The sequence below is a fragment of the Bos javanicus genome, chromosome 19 (genome assembly GCF_032452875.1).
Source record: "Bos javanicus breed banteng chromosome 19, ARS-OSU_banteng_1.0, whole genome shotgun sequence".
NCBI classification, from domain to species: Eukaryota; Metazoa; Chordata; class Mammalia; order Artiodactyla; family Bovidae; genus Bos; species Bos javanicus.
In genome coordinates this window covers 10646949-10668007 of record NC_083886.1, presented here as the reverse complement: position 1 = coordinate 10668007, position 21059 = coordinate 10646949, and the positions used below count along the sequence as shown (strand labels likewise).

Sequence of the window (21059 nt, the reverse complement as noted above, 5' to 3'; positions counted from 1 at the left end):
TCTAATTCCTCTCCTAAAGCCATGGTTATCAGGATTTTGGTACATCGTGCTGTCTTCATAGGTTACTGTCAGTTATCTGATTGTAGGCATTCAATATTTAATTTTAAAACCTATGTAGCAGGGACTTCCCTGCTGGTTCAGTGGCTAAGACTCTGAGCTCCCAATACAGGGGACCTGGGTTTGATCCCTGGTCAAGGAACTAATCCCACATGCCATAATGAAAAGATCCCAAATGCCGATACTAAGACCCGGCACAGCCAAATAAATACTTTCTGAAAAGAAATAAATAGAACCTATGTAGCAGGCACTGGAGGGGCAGTGGAGGTCTGTCACAGGCTGTGGGAGGGAGGAAGGGAAGTGAGTAGATAACTAAAATACCCTGGGGTAAGTCTCTGTGTGTGTGCTTAGACGCTCAGTTGTGTCTGACTCTTTGTGACCCCATGGACTATAGCCTGCCAGGCTCCTCTGTCCATGGGATTCTCCAGACAAGAATACTGGAGTGGGTTGCCATGCTCTCCTGCAAGGGATCATCCCCACCCTGGGATAGAACTTGCATCTCCTGCATTGGCAGGCCAGGATAAGCCTAGGCCTGGGGAATTACAGTACTCTTAAGGGCCTATGGACAGAGGAGCCTGGCAGGCTGCAGTCCGTAGGATCGCAAAGAGTCGGACACCACTGAAGTGACTTAGCACACACATAAGGGCTCCGAGGAGGGTCTCCAACCTACCTTGACAAAACAGCAACACCAAAGTTTTTGAAGACATGAAACAAGTTCTTTCTGGAGCATGGGCTGCCAGTGCGGAGAGGTGTTGGAAGGGTGGTAAGCCATGAGGAGGCATGAAGGCTTGAAGTGGAGTGGGCAGAGCCTTTTAAGCTGTGTTTATAAGTGCAGACTTTATTCTAAGAGCTATGAGGAGCCCTTTTAGCTCCTATAGAGAAAGAGTGAGTGAAAGTGAAAGTCGCTCAGTCATGTCTGACTCTTTGCAACCCCATGGACTATACACTCTGTGGAATTCTCCAGGCAAGAATACTGGAGTGGATAGCCTTTCCCTTCTCCAGGGGATCTTCCCAACCCAGGGATCGAACCCAGGTCTCCCGCATTGCAGGCAGATTCTTTACCAGCCACAACGGAAGCCCAGGAATACTGGAGTGGGTAGCCTATCCCTTCGCCAGAGAATCTTCCTGATCCAGGAATCAAACCAGGGTCTTCTGCATTGCAGGTGGGTTCTTTACCAACTGAGGTGTCAGGGAAGCCCAGAGAGGAAGAGAGATGCCCACATTAGACTACTTTGGCTTCAGTATAGGGAACTAACTGAGTGGGGTGGGTTGACCCCAGTTAAGTGGTTAAATTGGATGGTGGCTTGTGTTAGAATTAGTATGGGAATGGCAGAAAGAGGACAAAGAATAGAAATGTTTAGGAGATAGAATTACTAGAATTTGATGACTGGGGACTTCCTTGGTGGTCCAGAGGTTAAGAATCTGCCTTGCAACGCAGGGCACAGCTTCAATCCCTGGTCCGGGAACTAAGATCTGCATGCCTCATGTGCCCCAGTGAAGAGACAATGCGCTGCAACCAAGTCCGGACACAGCCAAATAAATCAACATTAAGAAAAGAGTTTGGTGATCAGTTGTTGGAGGTGGTGGTAGGAGATGAAGGAGCTCAGAGGAGACTAGGAAGTCATCTAACTTGAGTAATAGGTGGATGGTGGTTCCAGTCCCTCAAATAGGGAACACTGGAGGGGTAGTTTTGAGGCATAAAATGATTAGTTTAATGGTGAAATGCTGAGTTTGAGGTGTCTCATTTAAGGTTCTTCCGGAGAAGGCAATGGCACCCCACTCCAGTACTCTTGCCTGGAAAATCCCATGGACAGAGGAGCCCGGTAGGCTGCAGTCCATGGGACTGCTAAGAGTCGGACACGACTGAGCGACTTCAGTTTCACTTTTTACTTTCATGCATTGGAGAAGGAAATGGCAACCCACTCCAGTGTTCTTGCCTGGAGAATCCCAGGGACAGGGGAGCCTGGTAGGCTGCCATCTATGGGGTCACACAGAGTTGGACAAGACTGAAGTGACTTAGCATAGCATAGCATAGCATTTAAGGTTCTTCAGGGCAGAAATGCCCAGGCCCCTCTTGAGGGTCTGGAACTCAAGAGAGGTCTGGGCTGCACTTATGTAATTAACCACCTCATTGTGGAAATCAAAGTCGAGGGTTTGGCTGGGGTCACCCAGGGGGACCATAGAGCACTCTTCACTAAAAGAGAGCCTGGAATATTCCTGGAAGTCACCACAAGTATTTCAGGGACTTGTGTTTGGGTCGTATGCTTTAGCAATGTATAATTAGGAAGGCAGATTTTCTTGGTTATGAATTAGGGGAAGGTACCATGTTTTCAAAGTCAAATGAAGACTGTTCTTTTTTTTTAACTTCATCTTACTTCTTTCTATCTCTCTAATGGTCTGCTCTCAGCTATGTAATCCTGGGCATGTTCCTTAACTGTTCTGTGCTTCTGTTTCCTCATTTTTTAAATGGAGATGATTTTAGGGTTGTTAGGAGGATAAAAAGAATACACAAAAGTGGTTAGGACACGGGTCCACCGTGCTTGCTCAACACATGTGAACTCTCATCCGTCATCCTCATCGTTGGATGGACAACGGCAGACTCACTGTGTGTTTCCTTTCTTTTTTCTTTTTACTTTGTTTACGGCCGCGCTGGGTCTTCGTTGCCGCGGGCTGGCTCTCTCTAGTTGCGGCAAGCAGGCCTACTCTGTAGGAGCCTTGTGCCGCGCTGGCTGCTCACTGCAGTGGCTTCTCTTGTTGCAGAGCGTGGGCTCAGTAGTTGCGGCACATGGCTTAGTTGCCCTGTGGCATGTGGAATCTCCCAGGACTAGGGATAGAAGCCTTGTCCCCTGGATTCCTAATGCCTGGACCAGCCCGAAGTCCAACTATGTGTCTCATTTGGAGTGGAGTCAGGCAGAGCTAGGTTCTAATCTAATCAGGATTTCCCTGAGCCTCAAGCTTCTTCCTCCAAGTAGGGGTGAGCACACCTACCTGGTAGTGAGATAACATCTGCAGGCTCTGGCAAGCCAAAGGCGTTTACTGATGGCTCATTTCCTCCGTCTCCTCCTTCTGTAGCTGTTAGTTCAGGACCAGGGAAGCCTGGTGACACTGCACCATATTTCCCCTCCATCTCAGCACCTTCTGTTGAGCACTCTAGGCGAGGGCATGTTGGTTCCCACCCCTGCAAGAAGACCTGGGGGCAGTGTGGTGGTTACATTTTCGCAAATCCTTCTCCAAAGACTGCTCCTCTCCAAAGTGACTTTCTCCTGTCCCCCTTGACCTCTGGTCAGGGAGAAGCATCTTGGAGTCATCTTGAGAAAGTTGGACTAGCCGTACCACCTACGTGGTAGGTAAGATCCTACGTGCATGCCCTGCGTGCTTGCTCAGTCGCTTCAGTCATGTCCAACTCTTCCCATCCCCATGGACTGCAGCCCGCCAGGCTCCTCAGCCCATGGTTTCTTCGGTTTGCAGTCCCTCCCAACCCTCAGCACAGGCTGCTTCCTCTGCCACGAAGCCACCCTCCCCCTTGTTGTAGGTCCACTGGGTGAACACACATCATTTAAGTCCCCAAAGGAGCACAAGTCACTCTGCCCTCCCCCGTGGGATTGTAGGTCCTCATCCCCAGGCCCTCCAGGGGGCCCTTGAAGGAACCTGCATCATTACAGCACAGTACTCTTGTATTCTGAGCTTCTTTGAGGCAAAGAGCCTACCGTATTCATTGTTGACTCCTCCTCCATTCATTGAACAGTGCCTGGCACCAGGAGGGCCTTCGGTGTTGGTAAAATGAAGAAATGAATGAGCAGATGGACAGACTAGCAGAGCTTGTTGAGATGGGGCTACAGCTTCACTACAGCCCCCAACTTTATGCCCCAGACCATTTCTGGGGGCTGGGGGATATAGAAACTTTCTCACACGCTAAATCTTGATCACCACCGGCCTGATAGTCCTTAATTTCTGGCAGCAAGAATGGAACTCACTCCTCTCTCAACATCCTCTGCTCAGAGATTTTTATTCACAGGGATACAATTCAAAGTGAGCTAGTGCATACTTACTGAGAACCTACTATGTTCAGGCGGCTGCAGTGACACAGTATGAGTGCTTTCAAAAAGTGACTGTGCTTTTAAATCCAGATTGGCATTATCATGTTCATAAACATAAATTCAAATTTGTCTCTGCTTCCTGTGACCAAATTCTCTCTGGCTCTTCCTGGAAGTCCTTTAGACTTCAACAGCAGGAGCCAGGGAATCATGGGCAACTCCCTAGAAAGAAGTCCCATTCTTGACAGGATACATTGGGTTTCTACCATGTGGGAATCCCTGGCCCATAGCATTATGCTTTGCTCTCACAGTACTCTGGGAAAATTAGGTTTGAGTGGGTATTAGAATCACCCTGAAGGAGGGACTTCCCTGGAAGTCCAGGGAAGTTTGGTTAAGACTCACACTTCCAAGGCAGAGGTAGCAGGTTCAGTCACTGGCTGAGTGCGTGCTCAAGCGCTTCAGTCGTGGCTGACTCTTTGTGGCCCCATGGACTGTAGCCCGCCAGGCTCCTCCGTCCGTGAGATTCTCCAGCCAAGACTACTGGAGTGGGTTGCCCTGCCTTCCTCCAGGGAATCTTCCCAACCCAGGGATTAAACCTGCATCTCCTGCATTGCAGGCGGCTGAGCCACCGGAAGAGCCCTGCGTGCCATGAGGTGTGGCCAAAAAAAAAAAAAAGTCACCCTGAAGAAGAAGAGAGTGTGCAGAAGGGCAGTTTCATCCCTTTGGCATGGGGACCTGTAGTCTCTGTTCGGCCTGTTGGCCTGCTTCCTCTGAGTCACTGCTCTGCACCAGCCAGGCTGGAGGCCCCAGGTCTTGGCTGGACCTGCCATACCCTCAGAACAGGTGGGCAGAGCAGGCTGCATCCTCCTATCCACCCTTCCAGGTTACAGGATGAGCTCCTACGAATTGTGCTTCCAGGAATTTGGCTAAGAGACTTAACTCTTAGCCAAACCTTATCCCCTAACAGTTCTCCTCTCTATCAGCAACCTGCTTACTCCCAGGATAGGCAAAGGGGGATGTTGAGGGGAGCAAGATAGCACCCAGTGAGAAGACCCAAAGCACAGGAGCGATGGGCATCTCCATGGCAACAGCTACCGTAGGGACAGGAGGCACCAGCGGTGCCCAGCACTGCCCTTGGAGAGCAAGGGAGGAAGGCAAGATTCTGAGTGCACTGAGAGAGGCTCTGCACCTGGGGTCTTGGAGCAGAATTAGGAGGTGGGAGAGGCTAGGGCCAGGAGGGCCCTTTGCAGCTGACCCATTTGGAAAAGCAGGGCTTGAGGGTTGCTGGAGCCGCTTTGCAACAGGCTCTTCACTTAGGTGCCCGTTTTGGACAGCCCTCACTCGTGTGTGCCCCCACCTCCGAGCACCCTTGGTCCGGGGGCTCCTAGCTTGCTGTGAGACCATCTGATAGGAAGCCTCCTCTATTGTGGCACCAAGAGGCCTGCCAGGCCCCTGTGAGAACAGTGAGGAAGTGCCCGGCTCTCCCAGCTGTGCCTTCTGCTCCCTAGAGCCTCCTAACCTGTCTCTCTCCTTCTCCCTGCAGTCTCACCCCCTATACCTGTGCAACGCCAGTGATGACGACAATCTGGAGCCTGGGTTCATCAGCATCGTCAAGCTGGAGAGTCCCCAACGGGCCCCCCGCCCCTGCCTGTCACTGGCCAGCAAGGTAGAGTCACCCTTGACTCCCACACACTCTTCACCCAGCTCTGGGCTGTGAGAGGTCCTGTGCTTGTTGTCTACTCGTTTCTCGAGAGTGATATGCTCAGTTGAGGTTTTTATAGCCCATGACGGGTCTAAGAGACGTGGAAATGCAGCCCCCCGTCCTTTCCCCACCAACCATGTAGCAGCAGAACCTCCTGGAGTCACCTAGGGCTTGGACCCTATCCTGCCTCCTCCCTGGCATGTGGACGTTCCGACACCCTGCCCCCTGCCCAGCATCAGTGCCAAGAAGGGGTCAGCCAGAGGGCTTTTCCATCTTTCAGATATACTCACTGAGCACCATGCAAAGAGAGCAGAAACAGAAGCCAGTGCCCCTTAAAATACTGTTCCTCTGAGATTGCAGAGTGGTGGGATGCACTTCCACGGGGCGCCCCTGGCTGGAGCTGGCAGCCGCTGCCACCTGTCCACTGTCATGGGCTCTCTGGCTGGCATGCTACCCACCGGCCTGCCACCTCATGGACCCGCACACATCTGCGGTCACGACCCCTGCTTTCACATCAGTGACTGTTTTCTTTGTGCTGATATGAGGGTGGGACCCAGCATAGATACTTCTTGCATATTAATTCTCATTTACGTTCCACAACAATCAGGAAAACTAGACATTGTTATCCTCTATTTGACGTAGAAGACAAGTGAGGGTCAGAAAACTTGAGTAACTTGCCAGAGGACGTAGTGAGCAAGGGGCGGAGCTGAGATTTGAACCGAGCCTCATCCAGTTCTCAGCCCCGAGTTTTTAATCCCTGGCACAGGGATTATTGCCTCCTGTTCTGGATGGGAAAACGGAAGCTCTGTGGCACGATTCTCATGCTGACACAAGCCAGAGTGTAGCTAGGTTGTGGGCGGCTCGGTCAGGCAGACTTTGGGGCGGGGGTCCTGCTCCCAGGGTGGAGGTGAGAGAGGAGGGTGACAGCCCCACCCTGTGGGCCTTCTCCTTGTGCTCAAGCCCAGGCCCTCCCGGGGGGGTTCGTGGTCCTCCTGAGGGCTGTTTCCTGGGCCAGGAGTCTCAAGGGAAGAGCCTGGGTTCTTTGCTGATTCCCCAGGGGAATCAGTGGGCAGAGTGTGGTGCCCACGGATGGGTGAAGATATTCTCTGGTTATGCTGATGCCGAAGGGGCTCCCAGGGAGGGGGAGATGGGGGTCAGGGCCCACCAGAGGCACTGGAGAGTGTGGTGTGTCTGCAGGATGGTGCAGGGCCTTGCTGGCAGCAGCGTTTTGTTAGGCTGAAGCTGCCCTGCTTCTGGCTATTTCATTTCCATCGCTTGACAAAGTATGCCAAATATCACTCATTGTTCATTTGGTAAATGACTGCCTGCTGTCAGGTAGGGGAATGTGAGCAGGGGGTCAGGGGATGGACGGATGGGGAGGACGGGTTCTGAGACACCCTGCTGTCCCTTTGAAGCAGAGAGTGACTTCACATGCACGTGGACACTCAGCAATCCGTCAGGATGCGCCCACGTAGGACAGGGGGCTTCCTGTCGCCCTTAGAGGACTAAGTTTCTGTAGGAGACATGAGCCATGTGCAGAGACACTGGGTCATGAGGGACATCGGTTAGTGCTCTCTGAAATACTTAAGTAACCTGGTTGGGCCTTTGTTTCCACTCCCATAAAATGGGACTTTGATTTCCTACCCTGGTGACCAAGGTGAGGTTGAAAATAGTGTCTGTCAAGTGCCAAGTAGTGCCTAAGCTAAATCAAATGCAAAACCAACAGCTCAGGAGAAGCACCTTGACCTCCCAATATTTTAAACATCACACAGGCTTAACTGAACTCTTCAGTGTGGTTTTTTTTTTTTTTTTTGCTTTTGGTTGGAATTCTATCAGTTCCATATGTTAATACAAGTTTTCTCATAGGAAAATGAATTGTGCCTAAGAAATGCAGTGTGCGACCCCATAGACGGCAGCCCACCAGGCTCCGCCGTCCCTGGGATTCTCCAGGCAAGAACACTGGAGTGGGTTGCCATTTCCTTCTCCAATGCATGAAAGTGAAAAGTGAAAGTGAAGTCACTTAGTCGTCCGACTCTTAGCGACCCCATGGACTGCGGCCCACCAGGCTCCTCCGTCCATGGGATTTTCCAGGCAAGAGTACTGGAGTGGGGTGCCATCGCCTTCTCCGTAGCTTGGTTAAACATATTTAAAACTAGGGTCATGGGAGGAATAGGGGAAAGGTGGCTCTTTGGTGAGGAAATTTGAAAACCACTGACCTCCATCAGCTCTGCATTGGTGTATCAGTTAGTGTCGGGGGTGCCGTCACAATCCCCAGAACTGGGGCTCGGGGGCCAGGCAGCCCTGTGCCTGGAGCCCGGTGTCTCCACTGCCCTCAGTGTGACTTGAACATTTCAGCTCTTGGAGCCTCCGTTTCCCCGTCTGTAAAAGGGGAATAATGATGGGGCTGACGTCATGTAGTAGTTAGGAGGGGTGGAAGAGACAGTGCAGATGGAAGCTCTTGCCCTGTGCCTAGCACACAGCGATCACCCAACAAATGATTGCAGCAGTCACTGTGGCCCTGGTCATCGGCGTCTTTCTCCTGTGCTGGTTATCAAGGTTGGTCTTTCTCTCTCACTGTCCTCGCTCTGTCTCTGAAACCCTCACTGTAGTTCTTCTGGACTTTCATTCTTGTCAGCACCACCACCTTCCTCCTCCTGCCCAGTCACCGAGATTGGTTTCTTCTTATTTAATATTTTTTTGGCCATGCCTCACGGCATGTGTGATCTTAGTTCCCCAGCCAGGGATCAATTTGGAGCCCCCTGCGCTGGAAGTGTGGGGTCTTCACTACTGGACCACCGGGGAAGTCCCCGTCTCTGTTTCTCTGTTAGCACCCTTGTGATTCCCCAGGCCCTTACCACCCTGTGCCTGCACCGGAACAGTGGCTTTTGGCCTGGTGGAAGGAGCTGGCTCTAGAGACAAAAAGATGGATATAAGCCCCGCTTCTTTTACGATAGAGACCACCCCCTGGTAACCAGGTACTCAGAAGGCTGAAATCCTCGGTGGGAATTCTGCTTCCACTGCTTATCAGCTGTGTGACCCTGGACAAGTTGTTCAGTCTCTCTGAGCCTCAGTTTCCTCAATTTAGAAGTGGGGCTGGTGACTGTCTTATAGAGTTGTTGTGAGGAGCAAATGAAATCACGCACGCAAAGCACATGATAATAGCTAATACGATAATAACACTTACGGAACACTTACTCTGTGCCAGGCACTTATTATAAGGCTTTACATGGATTAAATTATATAGCCCTCAAAACAACCCTATGAAGTAGGTTCAATTATTACCCCTAGTTTATAGAAAGGAAAACTGTGGCACAGAGCAGTTAAATGACTTGCCCAAAGTTTCACAGCTAATAACTGATAGCAGATTCAGTCTGGGCAGAGTGGATCTCAATAAAGGTGTTATCCCTTCTACTTCCTCCTACTCTCACTTTCAAGCCGAGATGAAGCCCACCTCTTCTACTGAATCTGTCCTGGCTGACTCAGCCCAGCTAGGCCACTGAGAGCAGAAGCCCTCACCTCCAGGCATGCTCCCAGGGTCTCTGGCCATGCTTTCACACCAGACTTCATGAAAGGGCCTTGTCCAGGGCTGGGGTGGGAGCGGGGAAGCCAAGGGTCCTTCTTACCCCCAGTCCCACCCTCAACCTCAACTCACTTTTATCTCTTTTGTGTTGAAGATTTGTCAATGTGTGCATGCATGCGTGCGTGAGTGTGTGTGTGTGTGTGTGTGTGTGTGGTGGTGGGGAAGATGGAGCAAAGGGCTTTCTGCAGTGAAAAAAGGTTTGGAAATGACTGGTCTGTTTCATTTATTTGTACTCTAGAATGTTATCAGCATTATAATTTTACATATATGCCTTGTCTCCACAGCTAGATTATGAGTTGTTCTGGAGGGCTTGGCCTTCCCCGGCTTGGTGTCCTGGGCACAGTGGGTGCTCAGTCAGTGATGAGGGGGAGATCCACAGTGATGTGTCTGGAGAGGAAGATCTAAGGTGCGGGGCAGTGCAGAGCGTAGACGTGCCCGAGTCCTGGGACACACTGGCCTCCCTGCTCTAGGCAGTGGGCAGCCTGCTTGCTGCTCTTAGAAGGCCGGCTGCCTCTGCAGCTCCCAGAGAGGCCTCTGGGATGTCTTTCTAAAGCTTATCTATCTTGAGAGCCTGTCCATCCTCTCTCTTCCAGGTTCTCGTCTCTGAAGAAGTGCTTCTCTTCCTCCCTCCCTCTTGCTCGGGTGCAGCAGGGCAGCATGGGTAGTCCCCCGAGGGGACAGCCATCTGGCCCTATATGTTGCTTTTTGATTCCTAGAATTCTGGACATGGACACCCACTGCCTGAAAGTCCTGTTTGTTTTCCCTGTTGGCCAACCCTCTCTCTTTGATCACTTTTACAACTTTGTAATTATGGGCTGTATTCGGCTGGGGTGTTTGAACATCAGGGTAATTACTTTCCACTGTTCCTACCCCAACCCTTCAAAGAGAGAGGGGTGGGGAAGTCAGAACATCTCTAGAGGAAGAAGTCTGTGCCCTTCCCTCCTGCTCTTCCCGGCTGGGCTGGGTTCAAGGTCTCACCCTGGGGATGAGAAGCAGAAGGCCTTGGTGGCACTGAGGATCCAGGAGTCTCAGTTCTGTGACTGCTGGGGTGACCCCCACCCCACCTCTTGGCCAGTTTATGGACTAGGAGATTAGCAGGAGTCCTTCTCCTATTCCCCTGGGGTAGCTCCCATGCTGTGGTTTGGAGGCCTCTGAAGATTGGACAACTTTTTTTTTTTTTTTAATTTGGTTGGCCACCTTCACAGCATGTGGGATCTTAGTCCCTTAACCAGGGATGGAATCCATGCCCCTTGCATTAGAAGAGCAGAGTCTTAACCACTGGACCACAAGGGAAGTCCCTGGACCACTTTTATTTTTTTTCCCTGGGGTCACCTAGATGGCCTAGGGGGTCTCCTAGGGGAGACTTCCAGCGCATAAGCAGGCTAGAGGAGGATGAAAGCTGTGAGCTCTCCGCCTCTTCAGCAGTTCGCACAGGGACAGCCTGGCGAGCCTGGGCCTGGGCGCTGGTGGAGGGCCCGGCCCAGCTCCGCAGGGAAGGAGGAAGGGAAGGGGGAAGTTGTCCTCCAGACCGAAAAAGCCCCGCTTGAGTGTCTCCACCAGCCTCCCGGGGCGTCCCTGCCTGTTCTGAGGGGCCCCTACGGCTGCCCGGGGAGTGGGGAGCAGGGAGCAGCAGCCGTGCCCCCGGCCGGCCCTGCGGGAGACCTGTTCGGAGACCTGCCCCGACAGGCTCTCCCGGGAAGGGAAGCCGAGATCAAAGCGCTGGGGGTGTGAGCGAGTGAGTAAGCCCGGCGCGGGCTCCTCTTCCTGCCTCCACCGTGTGTGGAGCGGTTAACTCCTTCAGCGCCTGCAGGAAGGCCCCGGCCCCGAGGCCCCAGCCCCAGGCCCTCAGCAGGCCCCGGGCCCCCGAGGCCCCAGGCCTGCGGCCTGGAGGGCGTGTGCGCCCGAGGGAGGCCGCGGAGCGCTCCGTCTGCCGGTCCTCTGCCCGCGCGCCCCGACCGCAGCCTCAGCTCTCAGCTCTCGCGTCTTCTTGCACCCCCAAAGCCCCTCGACTCCCGCTTCTGGTTCTCTCTCTGGCTTCTGGTTCTCTCTCTGGCTCTGCCGTCTGCTCGCCCACTTGGCTCGACTCTGGGAGCTTGGCGAGCGCGCCTGTGGCGTCCTTGTGGGAACAGCCCCTTGGGTGCCTCCCCAGCCCAGGCTCTGTTGCCCCCCTCAGGGAGGGGTGAAGGGCAGAAAGCACCGGCCAGGGGCCTCAGTAAGGCCCTGAACTGGAGCCGAGGGGTAGTTGGCCAACTGGACAGCGGCGGGGAGACAGAGATGGGCTGAGCCCGGGGCTGTCCTTGACGCCGGGGGAGAGGAGCGCCCCGGGCTCCTGGATCGGCCTGCGGAGGCGAGGGGATGCCCTGCACCCTCCTCTTCTCGGGCAAGGCTGGACCCTGGAAAGCCCAGTTCTGTTCGGAAGGAGCTCTCCGCCTTTCTGAACAGGGGACCGGTCAACCCCAACGCCCCGGGTTGGGGGACTGCGATCACTCCCTGCTCTCGGTTCTCACCCTTCTTAGCGAAGGCAGACTAGAGGTACCTCCATGGCAGGGCCATCTTACTTGTCCCCAGGCCTGGAGCCTAGTCCACCCCCTAGCACCTACTGAATCCTGTTAAGAGTTTGCTCCCTTACAAAAGGAAGGACTGAATGTGATCCTTGAAGGCAGTGGCCCTGGGTGAGCTCAGGGCGGGGAAGGGAGACCCTAACCACACTGACCCCTTGCATGTGTTAGAGGTGTGAGCGTGCAGAGGTGTGGGGTGTGCCTTAGGCAGGGGTGGATGTGTGAGGGGGTGAGGCTGGGGTGTGGACGGGCTGTGTCTGACCCTCGCCAGACCTCTGCTGTGTGTCTCTGCAGGCCCGGATGGCGGGGGAGCGGGGCGCCAGCGCCGTCCTCTTTGACATCACGGAGGATCGCGCTGCTGCTGAGCAGGTACCCTGGATGAGGGGTGCTTGAGGAGGGGGCTGGAGGGAGGAAGAGAGAGGTGCTGCAGGAGCAGAAGTCAGGACACAGCCGCCCTTGTGGGCACTTCCTCTCCTGCAGCTGCAGCAGCCTCTGGGGCTGACGTGGCCTGTGGTGTTGATCTGGGGTCACGATGCCGAGAAGCTGATGGAGTTTGTGTACAAGAACCGAAAGGCCCACGTGAGGATTGAGCTGAAGGAGCCCCCGACCTGGGTAAGCGGGCCAGGTCTCCAGCCCTGGCCCCAGCACCTGCAATCACTACCCCCTTTCCCTGTGCGACTGTCACCGAAAGCCCTCAGACTCCTGGAGCGCAAGAGACCTTAGAAGCCCCCCAGGCCAACTGTATCCCCTTTCTTCCCCACTCTGGGCTGCATCTTCAGGATGAACAGATTGGGCCGGCTGAGTTCTGAAGTGGTTTTTCAGCATCTTGGTTTCATGGAACACAGTAGCAGAGCCAGAATGAACCCCTGGGCCCCCTGACGCCTGGCTGGTATTTCTCCACCCACTGGGAAGTTCCCACCTTGCAGAGGGGTTGCTGTCCCCTTTTCCCCAAGCACACAGACCTTGAGATCGTACCTCTCACAATTGGCATCTGGAGGACCCTCCCCAGTGAGTGTCTGTGGGCAGAAAGGGACCACCTAACCCCACCTGCAACCTTACCCCCTCTTGGAGACTCAAGGGGCCCCCCTGTTCTCTGTGTGTCTCCTGTGTTTCTCCCGAGTTGGCCTCTCTCCTTCTACAGGTGTGACCCTTTCTCTCTCTGCTCACTCCCCCAGCCAGATTACGATGTATGGATCCTCCTGACGGTGGTGGGCATCATCTTTGTGGTCATCCTGGCCTTGGTGCTGCGTATCCGGTGCCGCCCTCGCCACAGCAGGCCGGTGAGCAGGGTGGGCTTCCTGGTGGAGGTGGGCAAGCGCATGTGTGGGGGAGGGTGGGGAGCAGGAAGGGAAAAAGTAAGGAAAGAAGGTGCCCTTATGCCCATGAAACAGTTTACATCAACCCCCCTTCTGTCCCCTCCCCCACTCCCTGCTTGCAAATGACTTCGTTAATTTCCAGCAGCCTCTCCGCACAGGTGTCCTCATTTGTTCATTCATTCAACAAAACATTCAACAAATAGAGAGCTCCTGTTATGTGTCAGGCACGTTCCAGGTGTTGGGGCTCCTGCAGTGAGCAAAAGACAAAAGCTCTCTCCCCTCAGGGAGCTTTCATTCTAGTGGAAATAGACAACAAAATAAGTAAAATATAGAATACCTTAGATGGTGGTAAGTCCAGGGAGAAAAATAAAAACGGGGAAGGAATGCAAAGGGAGCAGCATTAGTTTTTAAAAGCAAGGCCAAGGAAGGCCTCATTGAGAGGATGACTTTGCAGGAAAGACCCTCAGTGGGTGAGGGGTGATGCGTGCAGATGCCTGGAGAGAAAGTGATTGAGGTGAGAAATCAGAACACTGCAAGCCCTTGAGACAGAAGTGTACCTGGTATGTCTGAGGATCAGCACGAAGGCATGCGGTGGAATACAGTGGGTAAGAGGGCAGGGCAGGAGGTGAGGACAGAGTTCATGGGGGCCCAGTGGTATTGGACTGTCTAGGCTGTTGTCATGAGTTTTTTTTTTTTTTCCACTCTGGATGAAATGGGAACCATGGGATGGTTTTGAGCAGAACTAGAGTCATGATCTGACTTAACTTTTAACACGATCACTCATGCCACTGAGGTGAGACCAGATTACAGGGCAGCAAGGCTGGAGACAGAGCAACCAGCACAGAGGCTATTACCAGATTCCAGGTGACAGTAATCGTAGCTTGGCTCAGGGAGGAGTCAAAGTGATGAGAATTAGATTCTCCCTATACTTTGAAGGCAAAGCCAACAGGTTTTCTTTTTCTTTCTTTCTTTGAAATAAGAGAGTTAGTAGTACTACTTTAGTAAACTAAAAAGGAAAATGCAAAACCTATAACCTTGGAAGAAAAGTTATGACCAACCTAGATAGCATATTCAAAAGCAGAGACATTACTTTGCCAATAAAGGTCCATCTAGTCAAGGCTATGGTTTTTCCAGTGGTCATGTATGGATGTGAGAGTTGGACTGTGAAGAAAGCTGAGTGCCGAAGAATTGATGCTTTTGAACTATGGTGTTGGAGAAGACTCTTGAGAGTCCCTCGGACTGCAAGGAGATCCAACCAGTCCATCCTAAAGGAGATCAGTCCTGGGTGTTCATTGGAAGGACTGGTGCTGAAGCTGAAACAGCAATACTTTGGCCACCTCATGCAAAGAGTTGACTCATTGGAAAAGACCCTGATGCTGGGAAGGATTGGGGGCAGGAGGAGAAGGGGACGATAGAGGATGAGATGGCTGGATGGCATCACCGACTCGAAGGACATGAGTTTGGGTGAACTCTGGGAGTTGATGGACAGGGAGGCCTGGCGTGCTGCGATTCATGGGTTCGCAAAGAGTTGGACACGACTGAGCGACTGAACTGAACTGATAACCCATTCAAGAATCGAGACTCTTACTGTAGTTAATGAATCTATTTGATAAAAAGATTAACTGTATTTGGTGCCAGGATTAGGAAGACTCCATCCACCCTAATGGATCATAACATTGTACAACACAGCCTTCCCTTTTATAGATTTCCATAAAAAGGGTCCACCACACCCACAGTTACTCCCCTGGTGTTCAAAAACACAAGATCCCAAGTGCCCATCAGATGGCAGCATTCCAGCCAATCCAGATCCCCCTTAGCATTCCTTAACAAGTGATCAAAACCATCACAGTCTTACCACCAGCTATTACCCATGCCCAAAGCATCCTTACTCCACGGTATGAATGGATCTTCCTCCATAGGGATTTTCTTCCACTCTAACAGTAAAGTTCTAAATGGGCAAAATATTATTAGGAGAAACAGTTAACTCCTGGAACCATCACTTCTATAGAACCTCAGGGCCAACAGGTCTTCTAATGGATTGATCATGGAGGAATCAGTTGAGAATAGTTAAGAATGACACCGTTATTTTTGGCCTGAGCGGTTAAAAGAACAATTGCCATTTACTGAGGGGAGGAGGACTGGGGAAGGACAAGTGTGTGGTTGAGGTGATTCATGGCATTAGGGGTGTGGGGCTTGTGAAGTTGGACGTGCCTATTAGATATTCAAGATGCCATGTCAAGGCGGGGCAGTTGGGAGAAAAGTTCCTCTCCTGGGTCATCAAGGGAAGGAAAGGTAATAGTACGCATGGGGGAATGGGATGAAATGCTTACAGGGCCGTGGAAGGACTCCGAGAGTACAAACTCCCTGGGTGGTCCAGTGGTCGTGTGATCTAACTGCATGACAGGGACCTGAGCACAGGCCAGGGTGCAGGGGGAGGAGCCCTGGTCCCATTCTGGCCCACCGTTCTCCCCAGGACCCCCTTCAGCAGCGAACAGCCTGGGCCATCAGCCAGCTGGCCACCAGGAGTTACCGGGCCGGCTGCCGGGGCGCCCGGAAGGAGTGGCCAGACTCCGGGAGCAGCTGCAGCTCCGCCCCGGTGTGCGCCATCTGCCTGGAGGAGTTCTCCGAGGGCCAGGTGAGGCCAGGCTGGAGAGGGAGGTGGGTGAGGCTAGTGTGGGCATCCGGTCTGCATCTGTGTCCTGTGTATCCTGCATGGACAACCCTGAGGTTTGGTCATTTTCCTGGTTTTCCAGGGAAAGAGAACTTCTGTTTGTTGAGTGTGTACCACATGCCAAGCTCTGCAGTGAGTGCTCTAGAGGCATCTGTCACCCTCTTGACAGTGAGGGGTCGGGGTGGATTAGTTTTTTAGCCTCATTTTACAGCAGAAAACTGTTCAGAAACTTGCCCAAGGTCATATGCAGTGGCAAAAGTCTAGATTCTCTTGATACCAAAGCCCATACTTTTTCTGTTGTGCTAGGAGGTCTTTGAAAGCAGGTGTTGGCAATAAAGGAGAGGCCAAGAACTTCTCTGGTGGTCCAGGGGTTAAGAAACCTCCTGCCAATGCAGGTGACATGGGTTCAATCCCTAGTCTGGGAAGATTCCACATGCCACGGGTTCAACTAAGCCCACTCCACAGCTTCTAAAGCTTGTGTGCCCTAAGGGCCAGTGCTCTGCAACAAGAGAAGCCACTGCGAGAAGCCAGTGTACCGCAACAGGGGAGTAGCCCCTGCTCACCATGACTAGAGAAAGCCCAAAAGCAGCAACGAAGACCTGCTGCTGCTGCTAAGTCGCTTCAGTCCTGTCCGACTCTGTGCGACCCCATGGACTGCAGCCCACCAGGCTCCTCCATCCATGGGATTTTCCGGGCAACAGTACTGGAGTGGGGTGCCACTGCCTTCTCCGAACGAAGACCTAGTGCAGCCCAAATTAAACAAATGAATTTTTAAAAGGGGAGGGCTGAGGGAGTCAGGGATGCCCTGCTTCCTAGCCACTGCTGTAGCTGCCGTCAACTTTGGCTCTGACCCTTTGTTTTCTCCAGGAGCTCCGGGTCATTTCCTGCCTCCATGAGTTCCATCGTACCTGTGTGGACCCCTGGCTGCATCAGCATCGCACTTGCCCCCTCTGCATGTTCAACATCGTAGGTAGGAGGTGGGCCAAGGGCTCCCCTGTGTGCAGGCAGATGGGTAGAGAAGGGGCTTCCTTCTGGGCAAATGTTTTGCCTTGAAGTGGAGCAGAAGGCAGGACTGACTCAGACGTTCTCTAAGCTGTGCCCTTGGGACTTCCGTCGTGGTCCAGTAGTTAAAAATCTACCTTGTAATGCAGGGGATGTGGGTTTGATCCCTGGTCAGGGAACTAAGATCGTACACACTTCAGGGCAACTAAGAAACATAAACCCAAGCACTGCAATGAAGATCCAGTGCAGCCAAAACAACAACAGCAGTTAATAAAATTTTTAAAAATAGAAGTTGTGCACTGGTTGAGGGTACCTCCCCTGAGCCGGGCAGACAGCTTTTCTGTGTATTTTCATGACAGCTTTGTTGATTCTAAATCAGGCCGGTGGGTATATTTACTACTCCACTTTTCTGGCAATAAAGTATCCTATTCTAACAAAACCAGGATATTATGACCATAGTCTAAAAGATGAAAGAGAAGTATCTGGAGGAAAGAGAGCCTTTTTATAATTCACCCAAAAGTGCAGTGTGGGCTCCGGTGGACCTGGGTGAAAGTCCCCAAAGGACCGTTGATGGGAGGAGCTGTGCTCAGCGGAACCCCCTAGGGGACAGCTGATGGGACGGGGCAAGGGCGTCCCGGGGTGCAGGCAGGTTAGGAGCATCCTGGGTGCTGCAGACTCTGACGGAGCTTGTGGGCGACTGCAGGCCGAAGATGTGCAATAGAGCCCCATTTTCCTGAATGCACCCTCCTTCGGCCGGTGGAGTCAAACACCTATGCTCTTGGTTCTTTCTTCCAGAGGGAGATTCGCTTTCACAGTCCCTGGGAGCCTCTCGAGCTTACCAGGAACCGGGCCGGAGGCTACACCTCATTCGCCAGCACCCCGGCCACGCGCACTACCACTTGCCCGCCGCCTACCTGTTGGGCCCTTCCCGGAGCGCCGTGGCTCGGCCCACCCGGCCCGGCCCCTTCCTCCCGTCCCAGGAGCCAGGCGTGGGCGCGCGGCACCACCGCCAACCCAGAACCACACACCCCCGGGCTCCGGGCGAGCCCCAGCGCCTGGCGGTGGCCCCGCGCCCCTACGCGCCGGGCTGGGGCCTGAGCCACCTCCGCTGCACCTCCCAGCACCCTGCCACCTGCCCCGCGCCCCCTCGCCGGACCAGGCCCCACGACAGCAGCGGGTCCGGAGAGAGCTACCGCACAGAACGCAGCGGCTACCTGGCGGATGGGCCAGCCAGCGACTCCAGTTCGGGGCCCTGCCACGGCTCTTCGAGCGACTCGGTGGTTAACTGCACGGACGTCAGCCTGCAGGGCATCCACGGCAGCAGCTCCACCTTCCGCAGCTCCCTGAGCAGTGACTTCGACCCCCTGGTCTACTGCAGCCCCGAAGGGGAGCCCCCGGGGAAGGCGGCTCAGCGTAGCATGGCCTCCCGGCCCCGTTCTCTGGACTCAGTGGTGCCCGTGGGGGAAACGCAGGTTTCCAGCCACGTCCACTACCACCGCCACCGGCACCACCACTACAGAAGACGCTTCCGGTGGCACGGCAGGAAGGCTGATCCCGAAACTGCAGTCCCCCCATCCAGGCCTGCCGTTCCTCGGACACAGCTCCAGCCGGAGCCGCCTTCGCCCGATCTGCACGCGACCAGGTGCAGCCCAGCAGCCCTTTCAGGGCAGCCCCCCGCCCCGCAGCGGCCCCGGGCCCTCACGGAGCCAGCCCCCGGGCCACCCGACGCCTCCAGCTCCAGCCCCGCAGCCAGCAGCCTCTTCCACTTACAGAAATCCAGCCTTTCTGTCCGACACCCACAGAGGAGACGGCGAGGGGGACCCCTGGAGCCCACCCCAGCCTCTCGATCCCAGGACTTGACTACCCACCCAACTTGCCAGATTTTCCCCCATTATGGCCCAAGCCTGGCACACCCTTGGTCCCCAGAGGCCCACCCACTGTTCTTCGGCCATCCAGGCCTGGAGAGGAGGCTGCTACCAGAAGCCCCAGGCCCTACATACCCGAGTTCCCAGCCAGTGTGGTTGTGTCTGACTCCACGCCAGCCCCTCGGACCACACCCATCTGGGGAGGGGCCTTCCGCATGGAGTTCTGGCAACCCGGAGGGCAGGCCATGCCCTTATCCACACTGCCAGGTGCTACCAGCCCAGCCTGGTGAGTTCTCAGGGGAAGTGGGCCTGGTGGGGAGAAGAGACTGGAGCTGGATATGGAGTTATCCAAGGGGCTGATGGAAGCTGAAAAGGGCCCCACGGGGTGACATTTCAAATACTGGACAAATACTGGCGTAGGGTGGGATGCTGGCTTGAATGGTCTGGCTCTGCCAGCTGTTAATCCTTCAGTTGCCAGATTGTAGGGAGGTCTAGGTGAGGTCCGAGTGTGGCTGAGACATCAGAAAACACTTGGAGTGGTTTGCGGCAGCAACTCAAACACAAGTGTTTCTTTTTGTTCGTTTGTTTTAATAATTTATCTATTTTGGCTGTACTGGGACTCTGTTGCTGCATGTGGGCTCTCTCGACTTGCTACAAGCAGGGGCTGCTCTTCATTGCCGTGTGGGCTGCTCTCATTGTGGAGCACCGACTTAGCTGCCTCCTGGCATGTGGGATCTTCCCAGACCAGGGATCGAACCCGTGTTCTAAACCACTAGTCCACAAGGGAAATCCAAACACAAGTGTTTCAATATTTTAAAAATTGGTACAGCTATACCAATGCATACAGCTCAATATTAGTTGTAAATACAAAGGAAGCCAAGAAGAGTATGGACAGATAGTTACTGAAAAACATAATTCCAGGCTATATGAGATCTTATAGGAGATATAACTAGAGATAACCATATTTCTGGGCTTCCCTGGTGGCTCAGATGGTAAAGAATCTGCCTGCATTGTGGGAGACCTGGATACGATTCCTGGGTTGAGAAGATCCCTTGGAGACGGGAAGGGCAACCCACTCCAGTACTCTTGCCTGGAGAATTCCATAGACAGAGGAGGCTGGTGGACTACAGTCCATGGGGTTGCAGAGAGTCAGACACGACTGACTAACACACACACACACACACACACACACACACATATTTCTGGGCTATATGAGAAGAGTTATGTGAATGATAGGGGAAAAGTGGAGAGAGATCACAGGTGGTTTCCAGCAGCCCTGTGATTTTTTCCTTTCCCCTGGGTTAAAGGAACTAAAGGAACTAGGGCTTCCCTTCTGTGTACCTTTGTTGATAAGACCAACATTATTCTCTTGGGGACTCCATGCATTCCTGTTACTGTATTGCAGCCAGTGGTGAGAATGTAGATCCTCAATTTTAACTTGGTGTTTATTTGCTCAAATCCTCCCCTTCCTCTTCCCGGTCCCCCAACTCCAGTTCTTCTCCATCTTTTCCTATTGTGTGGATGACAGTATTCTTTGCCATCGCTAGGAGGATGCCTCCGCCCCTAAAGGGGCCGCGAAAGTCCTGAACTGTAAGATTTCAGGGTCTAGGAATTCCACAGGCAGGACCTGGGAGCTGCTGTCATCCATTCATTCATTTCTTCCTCCCATTTTTCTTTTTGCATTATACGCACGCTATGTGCTAGGTCCCAGACTCTCAGGACATGGAACTTGTCAACCAGGAGACCCAGGCCTGTGGAGAGACGGGCATGCAAACCGTTATCATATAGAAAAGGGTTGTCCCCATAGGGCCACGTGACGTAGACTTTGACCCTGTGTTTGATGGCGCCAATGTGGATCCTGTCACGTGTATACTTTCGCTGCTGCCACTGCCAGACCCACCAGCTCCTCTCTCTCCTAAACTCATAACTGGAGTTTAGGAGAGTGCCTCTCTTTCCCCTGCCTTTGAGATCCAGTCCACCCCCAGGGTCTGTTAACCGAATCTCTGCCAGCTTTACCATATTCTTTTCCAGTACTGCTGATCCCTGCCCATGTCTTAGGTGCAGCCTAAAGATCAAGGTGGGAGCCTCCTGGGTCCTTCCTTCCCTCTCACAGGGCCATGAAGAACAGCCACGGAGCATCAGTGTCCTGTCCTGTCGAGCCATGCAGCACAGTGACCCTGCTCACCTCCTCTCCCTTCTGTGGCCAGCATCCTCCTCAAATACACTGTCCAGAAATCTTCAAGTGTTCTGTTTTGATCAGGGTAAAGAAAAATC

General features: G+C 53.4%; 1 protein-coding gene across 2 annotated transcripts in view; it reads left to right on the top strand.

The window, feature by feature from the left end:
- The window catches only part of RNF43 (ring finger protein 43), a 67527-nt gene that overhangs the window by 44405 nt on the left and 2063 nt on the right, over positions 1 to 21059 (top strand). For both annotated transcript variants that reach the window (XM_061390112.1, XM_061390111.1), the window contains 7 exons: positions 5635 to 5757; positions 12226 to 12300; positions 12412 to 12543; positions 13107 to 13211; positions 15721 to 15882; positions 16786 to 16888; positions 17716 to 19071. In XM_061390112.1, coding sequence (XP_061246096.1) covers positions 5635 to 5757; positions 12226 to 12300; positions 12412 to 12543; positions 13107 to 13211; positions 15721 to 15882; positions 16786 to 16888; positions 17716 to 19071 — 2056 coding nt within the window. The remainder of the gene's footprint in view (positions 1 to 5634; positions 5758 to 12225; positions 12301 to 12411; positions 12544 to 13106; positions 13212 to 15720; positions 15883 to 16785; positions 16889 to 17715; positions 19072 to 21059) is intronic.